Source organism: Lissotriton helveticus, chromosome 5_1 (assembly GCF_964261635.1).
Source record: "Lissotriton helveticus chromosome 5_1, aLisHel1.1, whole genome shotgun sequence".
NCBI classification, from domain to species: Eukaryota; Metazoa; Chordata; class Amphibia; order Caudata; family Salamandridae; genus Lissotriton; species Lissotriton helveticus.
The window spans coordinates 1,835,413,517-1,835,433,664 of NC_136065.1; the positions used below are offsets into that span (position 1 = coordinate 1,835,413,517).

Genomic DNA, 20,148 nt, shown 5'->3' on the forward strand with positions numbered 1-20,148 from the left:
AGTTCTTCAATGTTTCAAGCTTTATTACAAATGTCACAAAAAGATGTTAATATTTCACTTCTGTTCTTGGATTTTCGTCACAATAAAATACACTGAACATAATCACAAAAGTTGTTTACAAAAGTTTAAGCTATTGCCATTACAAATTACAATAACTTTTATTTAAGTATTAATTATTAAAAAAAATAAAAGCCATTGTTATTTATAATATCAATACATCCAAGTCACGTAAATACAACACATATTGCATTACAAATGCTATAGGTGTCACATTTGCAAAAGTTAACACTATTGCCATTGTAAATGACAAAGCTATTAATTTCGCTATTTTCAAAACCAACACATAAATAAAAAAATTGTCATTTACAATACCAATAGCTCAAACTTTCCTAATGCGAGACCTATTGCATTGCAAATGCTTGTTTTTAAGGTGTGGTTGGATTTTAATCCAAAATTACAATTCCCAGAGGGTAGTGGGTAGCCAGAGGGGCACATGGTTGCCCTGGACAACTGAAAATCCCATCTGCGAGCAGCTATTTTTGAGATGTTGCCTCTAAAACTTTAAATCTACTGAGTACTGCAACATCAGTAACCACTCCTGCCCCTTCCTATTTAAAAACAAAAAAACAACAACTGAAGAAAGCTGCTGGAACAGTAGTTGGGTTCCACTGAATTATCTCCAGTGACCTGAATACTGACAACTAGACCTCAGAAACTTAGCTAATTGGACATACAGTCCGTCATTTCCTTCTAGGAACGAATCTCAGTACACTTCATGTGTTGGGGTTTTGAGCTGTCATGGCTTTTGGGATATGCTGTTAGATTTCAGCAGCGTGGGTTTAAAACCACGGAGTGTTCTCCTCTTGCATCTATGGCCACTGTGAGACTAGGTCAAACGACAGAGGTCTCACCGCAGACTTCATAGATTATAGCCTTTGGCTAGGCACCTTTGTTCCATTGAACTGCAACTGAACATTGCTATAGTAAAAGACTTCAGACCTAGAGTTTACAAAGAGACCATCCCCCATAGAATGGAGCTATCCATGTGCTCCTTGCCTGTTTTAAATTTTAGCGCCTATCATTTATAAACCTGTTTGGACTGATATCTCTGCTTGTAAGGGACAAAATACCAGGATTCGGCAAGGCATTTAAATCTACAGCGGGAAACATCCTGCAAAACAATGGTGGCAGTTAAGTAACATTTATCCTTTCTTTGTTGGTGCTATTTTTATGAGCCTTCCCAGTTGTATATATATTTAAATTAATAATGGAATTATTGTGTGAGATTAGTTTGTCACTCTGCAGCAGTTCAATTCCCACTGCCACCTCTGGAGCAAGCCTTCAGTCCTTTGGTCGCTATCCTTTGGAGAGTTAAGTGTAAATATAGGGTATCTTGGTTATCCAATCGGAGTACGGCATTAGTGCTAGTGACCAAGGGACACTAATGCAGAAATATGGACACTGTGGATACAGCCCAATAGCCCAAGGTCTGACATTACATGTGCCATCAATGGTGGAAGTAGTCAACTTTAAATAAGCAGCATGTGATGCACAGGACGATTGGGCCTCAGATTTGTCGGCCTAGAGTCCCTCATATCTTAGATACACATCAAGTCATCTCACAGTCTTTGAAGTTCTCCTTGTACCAGGATGAGATGCATGTTCTTGGTGTCTGCTGGTGTTAACATTTCTACTCCGCACTTCTCCCTGCGCAGGTATTCAGCACTTACTCCAATGAGGATTATGACCGGCGGAACGAGGATGTGGACCCCATGGCAGCGTCGGCAGAATATGAGCTGGAGAAGCGAGTGGAACGTCTCGATCTCTTCCCTGTGGAACTGGAGAAAGGTAATAATGTTATTAAGCGTCATGGATTCTGTGGTTAAGAATGTGACTGCAGTGGTTGAAACTACACTTCCCACTGCTAGGGGGTTTCCCATGGTTGATGGAGGTCAGGTCACAGTGGAAGTGATGTATACTGTGTTTCAAGGGGTGATTGCTGTGGCTGAGGTGGGGCCTGCTGTGGTTGAGGTTTTGCTTTCCCTGGTAGAGGTTTGCATATCATAGTGGAGAGTACGTCTGATGGAATTGAGGGGGTGATTGCTGTGGGTTAGGTGATGCTTGCTGTGGCTGATGTTGTGCCCTCCTTGAGTCAGGACTCGGTGCCAGCTGTGGTTGAGAGAGTGTTTTCTGTGGTTCAGAGAGGTCTTGCAATTGTTGAATGTGTTTCTTCTTTGCACCTTGCCAGGCTTAAGGAGCTGCCAGGCGCTGTGAAGAGAGTGTCTGGTATGCTTGAGTGGGTGATGTACATTTTAGGAATTGTGGGCCCTCTGCTGTGAGCCTATTTTGTTTTTGCTGGGCATAGACCAAAAAATGTGGCAGGTGCACTGACTGTAGTGTTGATTGTCTTACTTGGTGCCGCTCTGACTTCCGGATCCACCTTAGAGGTATTGAGTTTTCATTTGAAGTTTCCAGGTACTCTCTCTCCCTTTGGTTGAATGTGACATAGGGCCAGATGTAGGTAAATATATTTTACCGACTCATAAATACCGAATTTTACCGATTCGGTATTTATGAATCGGTAAAATATATGGAGGGAGATGTAGGTAAATCCAGATGTGGATTTACCGAATCTGTAAAAGTCGGTATTTACCGATTCGGTAAATACCGACCGGTAATGCCCATTCATTCCTATGGGCTTTGAAGCCCATAGGAATGAATGGGCATTACCGATTCGGTATTTACCGAATCGGTAAATACCGATTTTCACAAGGGTGCAGGGGGTGTCACTTTGACACCCTCTAGCACCCCCAAAACAGGTTCGGGTGCCATGTGGCAGGCATACCTGCCCTAACAGGGCTTCAAAACAGAAATGTATTGTTTTTGCCAAAAACCTACTAGAGTTGAGTTGGTTAATTTAATTTGCACACCCGCTGTCTTCCTTGGTGTGGTAGCTCATAGCTGCCAAGGTTTTAAATTGCTATGTGTGACATTTTCATAATTTCAGTGAAATTATGAGTGACATTTCAACGACTTCGAGTGACACGTTCTTACTTGCAAAATCAAGCAACTAAATCAAACAATGAAAACGAAGGAAACATTAATACCATACATTACACCCATTGGAACAACAAGAACTCCAAGAAGATCTTTCAACTTCTGAAATGCACCGTAAATAGAAGGGCACTAAGCACTCTGTCAAAGCCGTCCACCCCACTGTGATGGCCTTATAGCAGGTATATTGCAAAAACAACAAGTGATGGACTGAATGTGGATCAATGTCACACACTCCCCCAGTCAAAAGATCTGGGCCCAAATCCATCGTTTTTTTGCACTCCACACCACCCTGGGTTAGACAATGGCGATATGCAAATCAGCTCTGACCCTGTTGCCCCATGGGAACAGTCCAGTCCGAACTACAAAGCCATGTCCTTCCCAGAACGGAATCAAGCATCCGAGGACCGGACCGGTTTCGAGGTAACACCTCTCTTCAGCCCGGCTAGCTTGACTCCAAGTGGTGTGGAGTGCCTGGGACCCACGTCTGGGCATCCCCAGCGCACTTAGGGCGGGCAATTGCAAAAACAACAAGTGATGGACTGAATGTGGATCAATGTCACACACTCCCCCAGTCAAAAGATCTGGGCCCAAATCCATCGTTTTTTTGCACTCCACACCACCCTGGGTTAGACAATGGCGATATGCAAATCAGCTCTGACCCTGTTGCCCCATGGGAACAGTCCAGTCCGAACTACAAAAGCCATGTCCTTCCCAGAACGGAATCAAGCATCCGAGGACCGGACCGGTTTCGAGGTAACACCTCTCTTCAGCCCGGCTAGCTTGACTCCAAGTGGTGTGGAGTGCCTGGGACCCACGTCTGGGCATCCCCAGCGCACTTAGGGCGGCAATTGCAAAAACAACAAGTGATGGACTGAATGTGGATCAATGTCACACACTCCCCCAGTCAAAAGATCTGGGCCCAAATCCATCGTTTTTTTGCACTCCACACCACCCTGGGTTAGACAATGGCGATATGCAAATCAGCTCTGACCCTGTTGCCCCATGGGAACAGTCCAGTCCGAACTACAAAAGCCATGTCCTTCCCAGAACGGAATCAAGCATCCGAGGACCGGACCGGTTTCGAGGTAACACCTCTCTTCAGCCCGGCTAGCTTGACTCCAAGTGGTGTGGAGTGCCTGGGACCCACGTCTGGGCATCCCCAGCGCACTTAGGGCGGCAATTGCAAAAACAACAAGTGATGGACTGAATGTGGATCAATGTCACACACTCCCCCAGTCAAAAGATCTGGGCCCAAATCCATCGTTTTTTTTGGTATATCCATGTCCCCCTTTTGCGCCCCCTTCTTCCCAGGCTGCGTGATTGGCAGGTGCAGACTGCAGTAAGCTCCCAGGCACCACTTTCTGCAGCGCAACACAAGGATGTTTAATAACCTGCTCGCCACTGACTGACTGAATTAAGAGAAAACCATAAAACTACACAGGCGATGAATCCAGGATTTACCTAATGCACAAAAGATGAAAACCTGTCCTGCTAATCAGGCTGTAGTGTCGCACTAGGTGGGCGCGACCACTATGGTCCACACGTAGGCACGTAGCAGGACTGTGATGTCATGTTTACCCCCAAGGCGCATGTTAAATGGTTCAGCCCGACGTAGTTACGGAGGGCACGTTGAGAAGCTAATAAAGGGCCCAGGACCCTGGGCGTGGCAGGCATTGTACTGACCACAAAAGTACACACGTGTGGTCTCCTTTTGTGTTCGCCCTCAGGCCCAACCACGACACCACACAGGCTTCCACCTGTGCGTGCCAAGTAGGCCTGGTAAGCAGGCTCTGGCCGTTGAGGGCTGCAGGCACAACCCCAAAATGCCCGAACAATGACGCATTCCTAGAAACTTGCCTGGAATCAAACAGCACCTTTAACAGTATTATTTCTACTCCCGCATATCGTTGTTTCAGCAGCACGTAACGTTTGAAACTCCCTTGCAGTGAAAGACCGGGGCCGGTCTCCAGAGGTCATTATCTTCAAACGAGGCCAGGCAGCAAAAAAGACACACAATCACAAAACCTGCAGATAAACTCACCAGAAAACTCGACCTGTACTGCGGCCGTCAATAAGGGCGGGCGCCCCGCCGTGACCGGTGAAGCAGTAGGCAGCACTGCGAGCAGAGGCCATGTTTGCGGCATGCAACCATTAGCTGACCCCTCACAAACTCTCGCTCTAGCTCCAAGACGTGATGACGTCCCCTGCGGCGCCGCGCCACATGATACAACCTATAAAGGCCCGGCTCTAAGGCACTACCTCATGATGTCAGGCGGCAGGCTGTTTGACTCAAAACAGCGCAGCGCCCGGAATCCCCTGAGACTGATACATTGTAGCAATGAAGGCATGAACCTACCAGCAGTTTATAGCTCGTGGGAGCATGCCAAGGCTGCAAGAGCAGGCGCACAGGCCATGGGTCGCGACTTGATGCCATTGCCAGCTGCCACATTCGCCAGTTAATGCTGCAGCGCTTCAACTGGGACACTGGAAACTTGTGCTACCTTAAAAAGAGGGAAATAATGTAATAATACATGTATTCATCCAATTATAACAGTTCCATACATTGTATGGCCTTTATTTAGCTCTGAGTAGTGAGTAATAACTCCTGTTTTCATACAGTATTTGCTTTAGTAGGATAGAATACATATATTCAGCCACTCACCAAAGCTTCATTAATTTGTACATTCTGGTTTTGACTCTTGGTAAGAACGAAGCCATGCTTTCTTCTGTTACTATACATTCTAGGCCGTGCTCCCCAAAAGTGACTCTTCTTCCTTAGGGGTTTTGGCTCTAACAGGGGGGTTCCAATTATCAAGCCCTTGGAGTTTGTGGACTCTATTTCAAGGACTTCCATGTATTCTTCTCTTGGGTTCTAGGCTGGATGTATGTCATTACAACGCATGCTTTTACAACGCATGCCATTACGACGCAACTTTTACAATGCAAGTCGTTACAACGACTTGCGTTGGGGGGCGCTGGATAGTGAATAGTTTAATTTACTATTCCAACTCCAGTCCCTGTGGATAGTAGTGAAGGTGTTGGATAGTAATTAAACTATTCCCTATCCTAGAGCGCCCTCCAGCGCAATGCGTTGTAATGACTTGCGTTGTAAAAGTTGCGTCGTAATGGTAGTGCGTTTTAGAAGTTGCGTTGTAAAGAATGTTTCCCTTCTAGGCTAGCATAGAGTTTCCATCTACTCTCTCGTTGCATTCAAGGCTCTTCTTTATGGGTTATGTTTTTGATCCCTTGGATTAACCCCTTCCACACTCATGACGAGCTGGGCTCGTCATGAGGTAGCCTCCTCGCACGCTCATGACGAGCCCAGCTCGTCATGAAACAATGGGAATCAACAAATACCAGCACAGGAGGGGAATATGCTGAGCATCGATGTGGTTAAAAAATCTCTTTCAAGGTTTGTGCCTATCCTCTACCTTGTTGCTTGTTTGGATGTGGTCTGTCTTTCTTGTGTTATGTTGATCGCCTTTTGAGTTGTAAACTTTCCTTCATGGGTGAATTGTCTTTATAACTGCACCCTCTTTCTCGTGAATTGTTCTTGGACTGACAGGCGTTTCACTCTGCTTTTTGTGTTATGTTTGCTCTTATTGGGTTCAGTTCTCTCACTCACAGGTGTTGCTTATTCTTTGCTTGGCTTCTAAGTTTCCCCTCATGAGCTCTGTAAATGGGTTCTAAGCTCACCTTCATGGGTTATGATTATTCCTACCATTGGCTCTCTCATATCCTTTGAGTAGCTTGTGTGATGGGCAAAGACTCAAACAGCAAACAAATAGCCAGGTACCTTTCCATTGTTAGTTCTGTTAACCCCCTTTCAGTGTACAGACAACTGTGTACATACTTAGTATGTACTCACCCAGATTGTGTTTTACTTCATCAAAGAAGGCAGAGTAAGCAGTATGAGAAACAGCCTGAAATCTAGAGACGAGCAATGTATAAAAATAAAGATGATTACATTTTGAAACATCAACATCAATGGGGAGAGGATGTGGCCCTACGCCTAGAGCGGGCGACCTCGAAGCTGGGGAACCGGGTTCGAGTATCGGCAACGACGCTCAACATCATGGGCAAATCACTTAATCTCCCTGTGCCTAACAAAGATGAATGTGTTGATCTGTAACGAAACTGGTATAAAGAGCACTGATACTTGATATCTTCGGGTTGAGTTTGCCCTATATAAAACTATAAAAATAAAAAATGAAGAGGTAGAACAAAATATTTGGCCTTCTCTTTCTTAAAATGAAGGTGGTTGCTGAGGGCTTTAGGTATCTGGTATGTAGATGGGATAGTGCATTGCAAACCTGACCAGCCCAGAGAAGTTTTATTTGGCCTCTTGAAATATCTCAGTTATTCTTTCCTTGCAGACTCTGAAGGCCTTGGTATCAGCATTATCGGGATGGGAGCCGGAGCCGACATGGGTTTGGAGAAACTGGGCATCTTCGTCAAGACGGTGACCGAAGGTGGTGCTGCACATCGAGACGGGAGGTAAGAGGGATATGTGCTATGGGAAACTGACGCAGGGGCCAAGGGTGGGAAGGGACATGAGGTTACAGTGATATCAGGGCACCACTAGCAGTCTAAGCAAGAAACAATTATGTATTTCTGTGTATGTGGTGTTTGTTTAGCATGAACCAAGCTAAAAGGCAGTGAGTGCTATACAAAGTCAATGGCAAAGATACAGTCAAAAGTGATTGGAGAGGTAACTGGTTTGTGGACTGTTACTACACCTTGGTGTAGTGTTCTGTGAACAATGTATAGAAAGTAGAACTGCTCGTAGGGGGAGAGTAGATGTGAGCTGAATAAGCTGAAAGCTAACTGCTAACAGATGCAGAGTTCTGGATGTCATGAGTTTGAATTTCAGCAAGACAGGCTCAGCATTTCATGCTTCCAAGGTGGGAAACTGAGCAGCATAAATGAAGTAATGACATCTGTTGTTTACAATGTTCAGAACCTGGAGAGGTGTGGCGTTTAGTGCTATAAAAAAAACGGTTATTATTATTATTATTATTATTAAGGCATCCCAAGCACCTGAAGCAAGGGCTTTTGGGAAAATCGAAAGCTGAAAGGAAGGGCGGAAAGTGGATATCTGCCACTCATGATGGTATATCGAGAACATGAAACAAGTGTGTGTGCAGAAGAGAGGCAAATAAACTGAGCCATGCCTTTGTATATTCGATGCCATGGCAGGCACTGATGTCTTCCTGTGGTCTCTCTTGGGGCTTATACTTCTAGTTTCATGTACTTTAGTAGAAGATGGAGACACTGCCCTTTTAAGGGCTCGTACTGCTGCCCTGTTTTAGAATCAGGAAGCCAACCTAAGCTTCATTTTCCAGTCACCTTTCAACTTTAAAATGTACAACACCTACAGTGTATGAGGAAAGAATGTTAATTAGGTCTGTCTAGGACCAGCAACTGCTATCCCTGTCTTGCCCTTTGGTACCCTGGATTGGGTCTTCCTAACCCTGTACCTAGGGGTGATGAAGGCAGTGGCACAGAAAATTAACATTTCGCTTCTTTAGTTGCCATCTGTTTCCCTTCCCCTGGCACCTCTTGAGCAAACAGTTGGATAGTGAAGGTCTAAAGTTGGGGCAGGGGATCGCCTCTTTTCATATAAGATCAAATCCACCATTCCCGGCAATTTGGAGAATCCACTTCCATAGGTTGCAGTTTCCATTCCGTGTTAGTGCTGTTATGCTAAACTCCCATGGTCTGAGGTATGATGTCTGCTTTACACTCCCATTACATCTGCACTTTACTTGCAGGAGACGTTTGTAGCAAAAAAGATGTTGGCCTCCCAAACATTGTATACACAAAACGTGTCTCTCACTAATCTTTCAATGTCTTTATAGTTCATAAACTTTGTGAAGTTCACAAAAACTTCAACGAAAAAACACCTCGTGAAGGTGCTGATGAAAGGCTGTCACAATTACAAACACCACTAGTCATCCCTCTGCCTCCTGCGATCATGCAGAGGGTGGTGGCCATGTTATTGATCACCCTTCTCTCAGAATTAAAGAGCAAATGAAGTTACAGAGACCTAGGTCAAATCACAATTGCTCCCAAGAGCAAATATAAGTTAGAGGATAATTACCCCAGTCATCCTGACTCTTAAAATGAAATATCAGGCATACCATTTTTTTCAATTATTTGGTAGTGAGTGATTGTTAGACATGTCTCTGGTGACTATTATGTCCAATGGCCTTGGACATTAAAGCCCTGATCACTAGGTACCAAGTTCCTCTATGTGGTTTACTTGAACATGAGCTCTTAAAAATACACAAAGTAGTAATGCTCTGCAACAGAACTAGGTCTACTTCCAGAGTGCCACTGGAAGTAAATGATTCCAGTGTATTTAACAGCATTATAGTTTTACTGCACATGCACATAATGTATCTTTCGCTGCTAAATTTGCAGAATCCAATAGAAAAACTTTTGGGAAGTAAAAAAGGATTAAATACTACTAAAACACAGCATGTACAACACATTCCCCAACTTTTTCATAAATCGATTTGTCATGGTCTTCTGGTCATTCCTGTACCCAGGCACTAAGCAGGTGAGACTTCTACCAAGATAGTGTTAATATGTTAAGATAAAAGGCTGAAAGCCTTTGTCAACACTAGAAAACAAAATCCTTATATTGCTGACTATTCTTTTGGATAGCAGATCTATCTATCTATCTATCTATCTATCTATCTATCTATCTATCTATATATCTATATATCTGCCTGTCTGTTGTCTGTCTGTCTGCCTTTCTCTCTGCCCTTCTGCCTACTTATCTTAAAGTTCAAACATGCACCCTAAATTGGCTTCTTGGCACTGTTGCACAATGCATTGACTAGTAGTCTAGCTTAATTTTAATTATACGTTTAAGGCAAATGGGACACAGAAAAGTCCCACTTGTGCCCTAGTCTTGATAGCCACACTGTCTTGTATAGCACAGTCCTAAGCTTGCTTAGCATCCCTGTTGCCAACAAGTGCATTAAATACAGACTAGAAGAATAATCAAGGTAAACTCCACAATGCAATAATTGAAAACTATGATTTTTTATTTTCTTCTGGAGCACACGCAGAGCACTCAAGGTAGCAATGCACTATCGTATGAGGCCAGCGATAATACCAAGGGAGTGCTCCCAGAAAGCTTTCTCTACCTCACACTTGGACCAGCAGCCAACATACTCTCGTAATACATTACTCGGTGTTAAGAGGCATTGAATATTCAGGGAGGCTCACAGGCCCAGGCATTGTATTTTCTTTTGCAAGGCCCTTTTTATGTGAAAAATGTTACCCATTTGTTTATATTCCAATATTCTGAAAGTGTCATGTGATTAGGGTGACCACCTCCCTCCAGGTCATCATGGACACTGTTTCCAGTGTGGACTTATAGGTAATGGTCTGATGCATTCTGGGTGTTATAGTCTTGTCTTACTTACGTTGAACTAGTTAGATTAACACACATGAAATCAGTGATTGGTAGGTGAAAGCTTCAGGGATGGAGACTGAGTCAACAATGACCTAGAGTGACGTGGTGACCCTATATGTGGTAGCTTTGCAAAAGAAGTTGGTGCAAATTGCTTTGTTTTAGGCTTAGTTTGTACTTTCACTGATTTCACTGTTTACACCAAGGCACACCAAAGTACTTAGAAATAAATTACCTCAGAACTGTAGTGCTTTAATACTAGGTACTCTTGGGGTGTTTTTACTTGTGAATTCGTTGTAATGGTTTTAACAGAGGAGAACGTTTGCTAGCTTTTAAGGACTGCCAGTTGTGCTCTGAGTGCCATTAACCCTACTGTTAAGCAAATACTTTAAAATAAAGTAAATAAATCAATTAGTCATCATATATCACTTCCCAATGTTTCTTATCTGGGCATTTCACTAAAAGCCTTTAACATTTCCCGGTGGGACATGGATCAACAATGAAAAACTGGACTCGCCGCCTGCCTATTTCAATGATAAATCCCCATTTCGAAGGACACCCTAAGACTCCATGTTGGAATAGCATGTTATTACTGCACACCTGAATTTCTGATGCTCGCAGTATTTGTAATTCTGGGTGTGGGAATGTCAGATCTGTATTGCTACCTCCCTTGAATTAAATGGCTAGCTAACAAGGGTGATGGGCTGACCCGTCAGCCATCGCAGAAGATGTAGGGGTCCAGTTGCAATCTTTCTATTTGCCTTTACAGAAGCCATGTGAGGGACAGACTGGCTTTTCACAGGGTCTTCTGCAAAGTTCTGATGGGGAAACATCCTTTTCAACGCAACTTTTACCACGCAGTGCCTTTACGACGCAACTATTACAACGCATGTCATTACAACGCATAGCGCTGGGGGGCGCTCTAGGATAGGGAATGGATTTAATTTACTATCCAACACCTTCCCTACTATCCACGGGGACTGGAGTTGGAATAGTAAATCAAACTATTCACTATCCAGCACCCCTTAACGCTTTGCGTTGTCAGGGCCGGACTGGGAACTAAAACCGGCCCTGGCAAAGTGCTCGGCTAGCCCCCCCTCCCCACTCGGGGGGGGGGGGGGCTGGAGGTGCCTTAGAGCGCTTCGCTAGGGCCGGTTTTCGGCCGATTTGGTTGCAGGGCCGATTTTACAGCTATGCTGCAAAAACGGCCCTGTAACAATATCGGCCCCCTGGGGCTCAAAACCGGCCCCCACCCTTGCGGCGCACCGGGGATTGCCCGGTGCCCGCTATGGCCAGTCCGGGCCTGTGCGTTGTAACAGCATGCGTTGTAAAAACTGCGATGTAAAGGCATGCGTGGTAAAAGCATGCGTTATAATGTCATACATCCTTCTGATGTTTCTTCTTTGCATAGTCAGATACTTTTCGTTTTAATCAAACACAGACCGGCAGGAAAATATATCCAGACTGTTTCTCTGCAAGTTTACCTTTCGCTGTATGCAAAACGGGAAATATATGCAGATTTTTTTCTATTCAAGATTTCCTTTCACAGACCTTTTGTAAGCAGCAAGTATTTCAACAGGTAAAAACAGGGTGACCAGGCATCTTGTTTTTCATCATTTGCTGTCCTGGTAAATTAAGCATATGTTCCAGTTTTCGAAACGGGTTGACTGTACACACACAGAGGCAAATTTTCATATTTTCCAGTGCAGAATTAATTAGCAACCCCTAGCAGAAAGCAATTTATGGCCAGATGTACACTGCTTTTTGCAGTCAATCGGGCCATTTGTGACAGCAAATACGTTTTTTTACAATGTACAAAAGGCAAATTGCAATACTGTAACTTGCTACTGAATCTCAATATGAGTTTGCTACCAAATACCGGTTCAGTATTTGGAAGAGGTGTCCTTCCAAAGTCCGAATCAGAATGGAATGTGTTAATGTTTTGCAACCAAATTCCGGTCGCAAAACAGAAATACTTTACCACCAGTTTAAAAATGGTGGTAACCCATTCGCACAGGGAAACAGCTCCCTTGGAAACACCTACCCCTTTGAGAATGTTAAAAAATATATATATTTTAAGAGCAGGCAGAGGTCCCTCTTAAAAAATGAAACTGCAAAGTTTATTTTTTCTTTGTAAATGCATCCTGGTTTCTTTTTAAGGAAAATGGGCTGCATTTTTCTAAAAAAAGATTGCTTTACAAAAAAAAAAAGCAGTAACAGACATGGTGCTCTGTTGACCTCAGCAGACCGTCTTCCCTGTGATGGCTGCGATTCCAAATGGGTCGCAAATTGCGCCTTACATCATTATTATGCATGAAATAGGTCTATTTGCAACCACTAGGAATCGCTACTGAAACTCAAAAGAGTTTCATACATCCGGAATATCGATTTCCTAATTGCGATTTGGAGAAAATCGCATTTAGGAGATTGGTATCCCTAATGTTTGTACATCTGGCCCCAAGTTACAACAGATGACACAATGTGTATACAGGTTGCACTTAATTCTGTTTAACGCCATATCTGCATTTTATATGTTAGTGAGGGCCAGGTTCAGCTCTAAGCAGTGATGACATGAAACCTGAGGGCCCCCCCCTGCAAAGTACAGGGAGAGCCCCTCTACTGACACACTGAGTAGATCTAAGGCAAGAGTACTGTGCTAAGGGGGCCCCCTGGAACTTGGGGGCCCCCCCGCACTGCGGGAGCTGCGGAGGACTTTGTTACACCACTGGTTCAATAGGTTGTTGCTCTTGGAGAACCATGAAGAAGCATGGGTGGGCCATGAAGATGCATGGGGAGCAGCCACGGCTCGACTGCCAGCTGGGCAAGCGGGCAATTTCCCAGGAGGATGAAGCCCCAGGAGGACGTTTTTTTTTACACTTGGAGGCCGGTTTCGGCCTCCGGGAGTGGTGGTGAACGTTACACGATCCTGGCGGCAACTTGAAAGAGTTGCTCTGGTTATAATGCTTATTAGCACGTCTGCACAGGGTAGCTGAATTTAGCATTTTTGCCAGTCTGGCCTTGGGATCAGCCAACAAACAACAAAGGCTTTTAGGAGATCTGATATTTTATAAACAGACCTCTGACCACGTTTGTCATTTCTGTAACGATAGCCAACTCACAAGAGCTCTATTGTTTGCGTTACATTTAATGCAACTATTTCAATAGGAGTTAAGGGTACAATGGGTGAAGACCACAAAACTTAAACTACATATCTGAACCGCTCTGAAATATACTAGTAAAAGGCACTTCTGAAAAAACACATAATAGTGCTATACAAAATGCTTATTTAAATCTGATAAATAAATAAAAACCACTTACCTTGCACTCGCCGACTCAGTGATGCGGCAAGCACAAGATAAGTGGTTTTATTTATTTATTTTATTTTCCCTATCCTGTCGTATGTCGATTACCCCCCCGGCACCACTCTTACCTTTAACAGCTGCGCCTGCTTGGTTACCAATATGCCACACTATGACTATTGCGTAATTCTCTAGTAAAGAAGACATCTGTATAGCACTAGGAGGCATTTTCTTTTTAGAAAGCACCTCAATTGGTGCGTATCAGTGCTTTTTAGATGTGTTCCTTTTGGTTTGCTCTTGCACACAACAGTTGAAACTTTACCTCTCCTTCAAAACTTTTTTTTGTAGCATTAAACAAATATTTAATTACTTGTTCTTATGTGGCGCTTGGTATGGTGCCTTTTGCTGTTTTGTAGCACTTTAAGTAAGAAGTGTTCATATTACTCAACCCAAAGCTACCCGTGGAATCAATCTCAGAATAATGAGACACTGAGATGTCTCTTCTTGGGCTGAAATCTTTGCCCTGTTTGTTACACATAGACGCCTGGAGGAGACAGTATTCTATCACATGTAACCATCTACATACACATGAATGTCACATGAATAAACAGAATGGTTTCTTTTACCCAATGTTAGAAGGTCATATTTCTCTGTGGACTATTCGTTTCATGTATCTTTCTACAGAACTGCCAGTTATGAGGCCTAGCAGCAGGAATAAAATACAATAAATTACGACTAACATAAATATTCTAATTGTATGCACATTTTTCTGGGGGAAACGGAAAATCCTTTTCAGAGTCGTTTTTATCTGGCTGTTTGACTCCAAAGTACCTTGTGATGGGAGCCTGCGGTCTCTTTTGTTACCGCGGGAGAGTCACGGTACACCCATGCTGTTCTTTAGTGTATGACAGCAGCGGCCTCAGTCCCTGCTGCCTTCACCCCCATATGTCCCCGGACCTTAAGGGAGCCCAGTATGTGTCAATCATGGAATCTAAACAATTAAGCAGAGCGGTGGGGCTGCGGCAGGCTCCTGTGAGACATTAAGGAAATAAGAACACATGTTGGTTTTCTAATTCTGATTCGGCCGTGGGGGTGGGAGGGGTGAGTCTTGAGGTGCCTAGGCCCCATGGCCCCTCTGGAATTGAGCCTGGTGAGTGCTGTCAATAAAATCATTATGTGGCCCTGAGGGATGCACAATTGTAGTCCTATTTCTATGTTTGTGCAGTGTTCCGGTTTTCGGTTCTCAAAATCTCATCACCCTAGAGAAGCATTTCTAATAAGATAATTAGCTTTTTGTGTTGAATAAGCTTGCAACATCGATTGTCACAAAGGTCACCATTTTTGTGAGGATGTGCCAAAGTGAAAAACCTATGTAATCTGATATGTTTTCTATAGACCTTCACAGAGGCTGCAAAAAACACACTCAGACTTGTGCAACTTCGCAGAGCCCTATCGGAGCGTCTGAGGCCCTGATGGAATAGCCATGCAACAGCTGGGATGCACGATGGTCACGTGGCAGCTGCTCGTCAATCAGAGCCTGCATTCACTTAGGATGGACTGCCGCCACGCCCCCGGGGTCAATAATTGCTTTGCTATGATGAGTGGTGATTTGTGGGAGGTCTGGTGAGAGTGTGACCTCCCCCTGGCCTGCTCGAGTGTTTGCTGCCCCGGCTGCCACCTCTGCTGGCGGCTGAAAGCTGAGGCCGGCGATTCATCAATTATGCACCCGGGAACAAAGTGGCTGAGGGAGGGAATCTGTGAACTGCTGGCCTGGCATCAAGGGCTCTCGGGGGAGGGCAGGGAAGAGGCTGCGGTGAGAGGATGTGCCGGGGTAAGCGCGGGAGGAAGAAGGCAGAGTGAGGGCGGTGTCGCGGCAGCAGGGGAGGAGACGGCGCAGGCTGTCCCAAAGGGGAGAATGAGAGGTTGCTGGTAGAATTTCTCGTCACGGGAGACAACTCTTTCCCAATCCTCTGATTCTTTTACCGCGTAGGGCATTCTGGGGCTTGCAGTCTCAAAGGATGAGGCGGCCACTGTTTCGGAAGACTACAAAACGACAGGGAACGGCTGTAGCAATGCGTGGCGGGGTCAGGAGAAGAACTGGTGGGTCGGTGAGGAGTATATTAAGGGGTTGTGCAAGGAGCGGGCAAGAGCTCCCAGGACGGGGTCAGAGAGTGGCCATTCAGAAGGAGTCAGACAAAGCAGCATTCAGCAGTGCACTTGAGATGAGTCAAGTGAATGCGAGGCCGTATACTGGATACAAGACACACACGTCACCACGTCTTGTTGTCCAGCCAGGGGCGCAGTTAGCAATGCTTCTCAGTTTGTGTTTCAAAACGCTCATGTTTAATAAATTATCTCAATGCAGTGATGTAATGTACTAATGTGAAAACGCGACCGTGTGTTAAAGAAAGAAAGAAAGAAACTTTTTGAAGATACCTTATTACATCCTAATAAGATGTTTGTTGCATGACTTACATCTGGGCTTTAAATGGGATGAAAAAAATTCAGGGGTCTCATAAAGTGGCGTGGCCCGTATAATTAAGGGCGTGGCTGAAAACATAAGCTCTAAATCTGTGCTAGCACAGTGTGCAGCAGGCCCGGCTCCAGGAATTTTTATTTGGGTGGGCCAAGAGTGCATTTGGGTGGGCCACTGCGGGCTCGATTTGTCGCATATATGTCTGGGCAGGCCTGCTTCAGGGCCCTCCTTTATCTCTTATAAGTCTTGCAAGGCCCAGTAAATCGCACTCTTTTCCAAATTTCTTTCTAAGTATTATCACTATCAAAAAGTGTTTTTCCATACAATGTTCCTTTGATGGGAAGGGGAGGTTTCTGAGGTAGGAGTATCAGGCAAGTGACACTTCTCTGGCTCCCTCTGTGTGAGCCTTCAGGGAGAATCCCTCTTCATTACTACCACCACCTGACCCTGGACTCTGCAACACTCTCCCTTACAGGCTTGATTATCCACTTTTCTGCCACCCCTCTCCAGTGCACCTTATCACACAGCTGACCTTGGGCCCCAGCCCCATCGGGCTCCACTTTCATTTTTCCCAGTAAAAAAAAAGTAAAATCACCTTCAAACCAAAAACATTGAATATAGCAGTAAATATAATTAGCACACACTTTAAAGTATGTTCCACAGTAGCCCTTATGACCCGATTGCTAATTAAATCAACAAAAATAGAAAGGCCATGACAAGGCTGGGTTCAGCGCTGATGCGAAAGTCTTTTTTGTCGCCACACCAATAACCTTTTTCTTCGTAAATACCTTTACTACCACCTTCCAACAGTGCCCCTCATCCCTCCATGCCCCCCCTATTGACCTCTTCCTTGGATTCCCTCACTGCCACACGTCACAAGTGCCCTTCATCTCCCCATATCCCCAGCCCCTTATGCCCTCCTCCTCGGATTCCCTTATTGCCACCCTCCAGCAGTGCCCCTCATCTCTCTCAAGTCCCTCCTCCAATGATCTCCTTCTCGGATTCCCTCACTCCCACCCTCCACCAGTGCCCCTCATCTCTCCCTAGCTCCCCCTCCACCGCATGACCTCTTGCTCGGATTCCATCACTGCCACCCTCCACCAGTGCCCCTCATCGCTCTGTATCCCCTCCCTCTTATGACCTCTTCCTCGGATTCCCTTACTGGCACCCTCCACCAGTGCCCCTCATCTCCCCATAACCCCTCCCTCTTATGACCTCCTCCTCAGACTCCCTCACAAACACCCTCCACCAGTGCCCCTCATCGCTCCATAGCCCCTCCCACTACCTCCTCGGATTCCCTCACTGCCACCCTCCAACAGTGCCCCTCATCGTTACGTAGCCCTTCTCTCATTTGCATTTCCTTTGTTGTATAGTGCTACTCATATCATTGTAGTGTGTGTCAGTACTTTACACCACGCACACATTATACAGAGTCAATCAATCATACAAGTATGTAAATCAGTCTACAGGGAATGTCACATAAGCCAATGAGGATTACAAGGTGTAGGAATCACCTGTCATCCATGCTGGTGGGCAGTATATTTAAGAGGATTTGGTCTGGGGAAACACAACCTTAAAATGTATATCTGCACAAACATACTCTTTTTAGCAACATTACAATAATAAAAGACTGAGGAAGTTCTAACTAAATCACAAAAAAGTAAAGTTCTAACTATACCATTCATGTTTGTATGCAGCTCTTTGGTGACAGTTCATTGGCCACTGTCCTATGTTAGGATTGTAACTTCTGAACTGCAAGTAACACAAGGATCTCTGTGACAAAGGCAGTAACCCACTGAGCTGCCACATAAAATACAGTTTATCTGCATTTAAAAACTACTAACAGACAAATGATTGCTCTCCAGCAGGATCATTAGTCACCAGTGTTATCTGGGCATTTTGTATTGTTTTATTCTTGTCCTGTATCAGCCATGATAATGATAAAAACTGTTTAAATGAAGCGCACAAAGTATGTGTCCTGCTGGGCCGGTGCAGATTTTAAAAAAGAAAACCAAATAGTAATGCATTATCTTACCTACTACTCCCTTAGTCAAACTGTGTCACAGGCAGCCTGATGTGATAAGCAGCTGCAGGGGTCAGGAAAGGTGAATAAGAATAAATAAACCTATTTTCTCCTGTGCTGCATAGAAAAAGAAATTTCCACGCACAGAACAGTAGGCAAAGGTTACCGTTAACAAAGAAAGGATTTGTCGCCTTTGCCATGTGGAGGTGAATGGGTGAACACATAAACAAAGCCTCGTTAACATGTTAATGGTCTTTTAAAGACCTGTTAAGTACTCAGGAGGGGCTGCGATAATCTCTAAAACTGTCTGTGTGCGCCGGGAAGCTGTCTCCCATCCCGGGTGCGAACACACACACAGACAGCCCTTTGAACCCGATGCTGGTGCGCGCCAGCCTTCAAGCCCTCACTGCGAGGGCCAAGGATCCTGTTTGGGTGGGCCAGGCTCAAGTTTGGGTGGGCCTGGCCCACCCGGCCCACTCGCTAGAACCGGGCCTGGTGTGCAGCCGATGTTTCTGTCATTGCATCCAGATATATGATACAACAAGTATCATTATACCTACAACGAGCCAGGACTATCGGCGTGGTCAATGGTTGTTTGTTGCATAAGATAAATAAGTAACACCTATTGCTTGTTATATATGATATTGAAAAAAGCTTGCACTTAAAGCCCTGGTGACACCACAATAATGTTGCTGCTCCTGCGTTTCAAAAAGAGAAGAGAAATCCAGAGAGAAAATGACTCTACAAAGGATTTCCCTTCCCCTACAAACTCACCTGGCATGACGTCATGCCGTAACTTCTCCACTAGTGAGAAGAGAGCAGTGTGAGCAGCGCACATCGATGTGCCTGCTGTCACTGCAGTCCGGAAAAAAACGGACTGCAGTAACAGTAGGCACAAAACAGCCAGAAAGAGACCCGTTTCGAGGCTCCCTTTAACCCCTCCCATGCGCATGACGAGCTCAGCTCGTCATGAGCCACGGTGCTCGTGTGCTCATGACAAGCTGAGCTCGTCATGGCCGTTAGAAAACTCACACGCGCGGATAATTCCCCTGCTGTGCTGAGCGTTCTAAGGAAACGGGTGTGGCCGTGACGAGCTCAGCTCGTCATGAGCACACAAGCACCGTGCTGAGCTCGTCATGAGCACCGGGGCGAATAACCCCCCAATCAAAGGGTTAAAAAACTGCTGTGCTCCGACCCGGTGAGACCCGGCCCACTTAAAGCCCTGACTTAAATGCCACATTTTTCAGGGCTCGGTTTGTGCACAGGCTTTTAGAACCAGAGCCGCCACTTGGATCGACTCTCCCAGCTAATTTGTAGTACACCCCCTCTACTCTAAATAACTAACTGGGGAAGGGCAGACTGGGCCCCCGCCACCTCTGGGACCCGGTGCCACTGCAAGGGCAACACCATTCCTGCCATGATGACAATGCTGTTAGTAAACTGAGTGGTATTTGTCATATGAACCATGCATATCGTCTAGACTCTTACTATTGATAGAGGAACATTATATAGTTTATTAAATCATGTGTACATTACACAGTCTGAACTCACAATATGGAGGTGCTCTCATATGTGATCATGAATAAAAAGGAGGCTCACTAAAATAAAGTATTTACCTGGTGTCACACATTTAGACAAGGAGGATGGATGGATCCCAGATTTTTCAGTTTCACACTGTGAAATGCAGCCTCCAGATAGATATCTATTTCTCACATCAAAGAATGCTTTGGCCTTAATCCCGAGCAAATATTGGAGTACGGAATTCATATTTTATTTGTGCCAATTTTACATAGAGCAAACCTTGTTCAAGGACATAAGAGCGCTTCATAACAGAGACAGGCTATTTTACATATTCTTTCCAGTT

General features: G+C 44.9%; 1 protein-coding gene across 1 annotated transcript in view; it reads left to right on the plus strand.

The window, feature by feature from the left end:
* The window catches only part of PPP1R9B (protein phosphatase 1 regulatory subunit 9B), a 337,706-nt gene that overhangs the window by 174,853 nt on the left and 142,705 nt on the right, over nucleotides 1-20,148 (plus strand). The window contains exons 2-3 of the mRNA XM_078645241.1: nucleotides 1,716-1,848; nucleotides 7,434-7,554. Of these exons, the coding sequence (XP_078501367.1) occupies nucleotides 1,716-1,848; nucleotides 7,434-7,554 (254 nt within the window). The remainder of the gene's footprint in view (nucleotides 1-1,715; nucleotides 1,849-7,433; nucleotides 7,555-20,148) is intronic.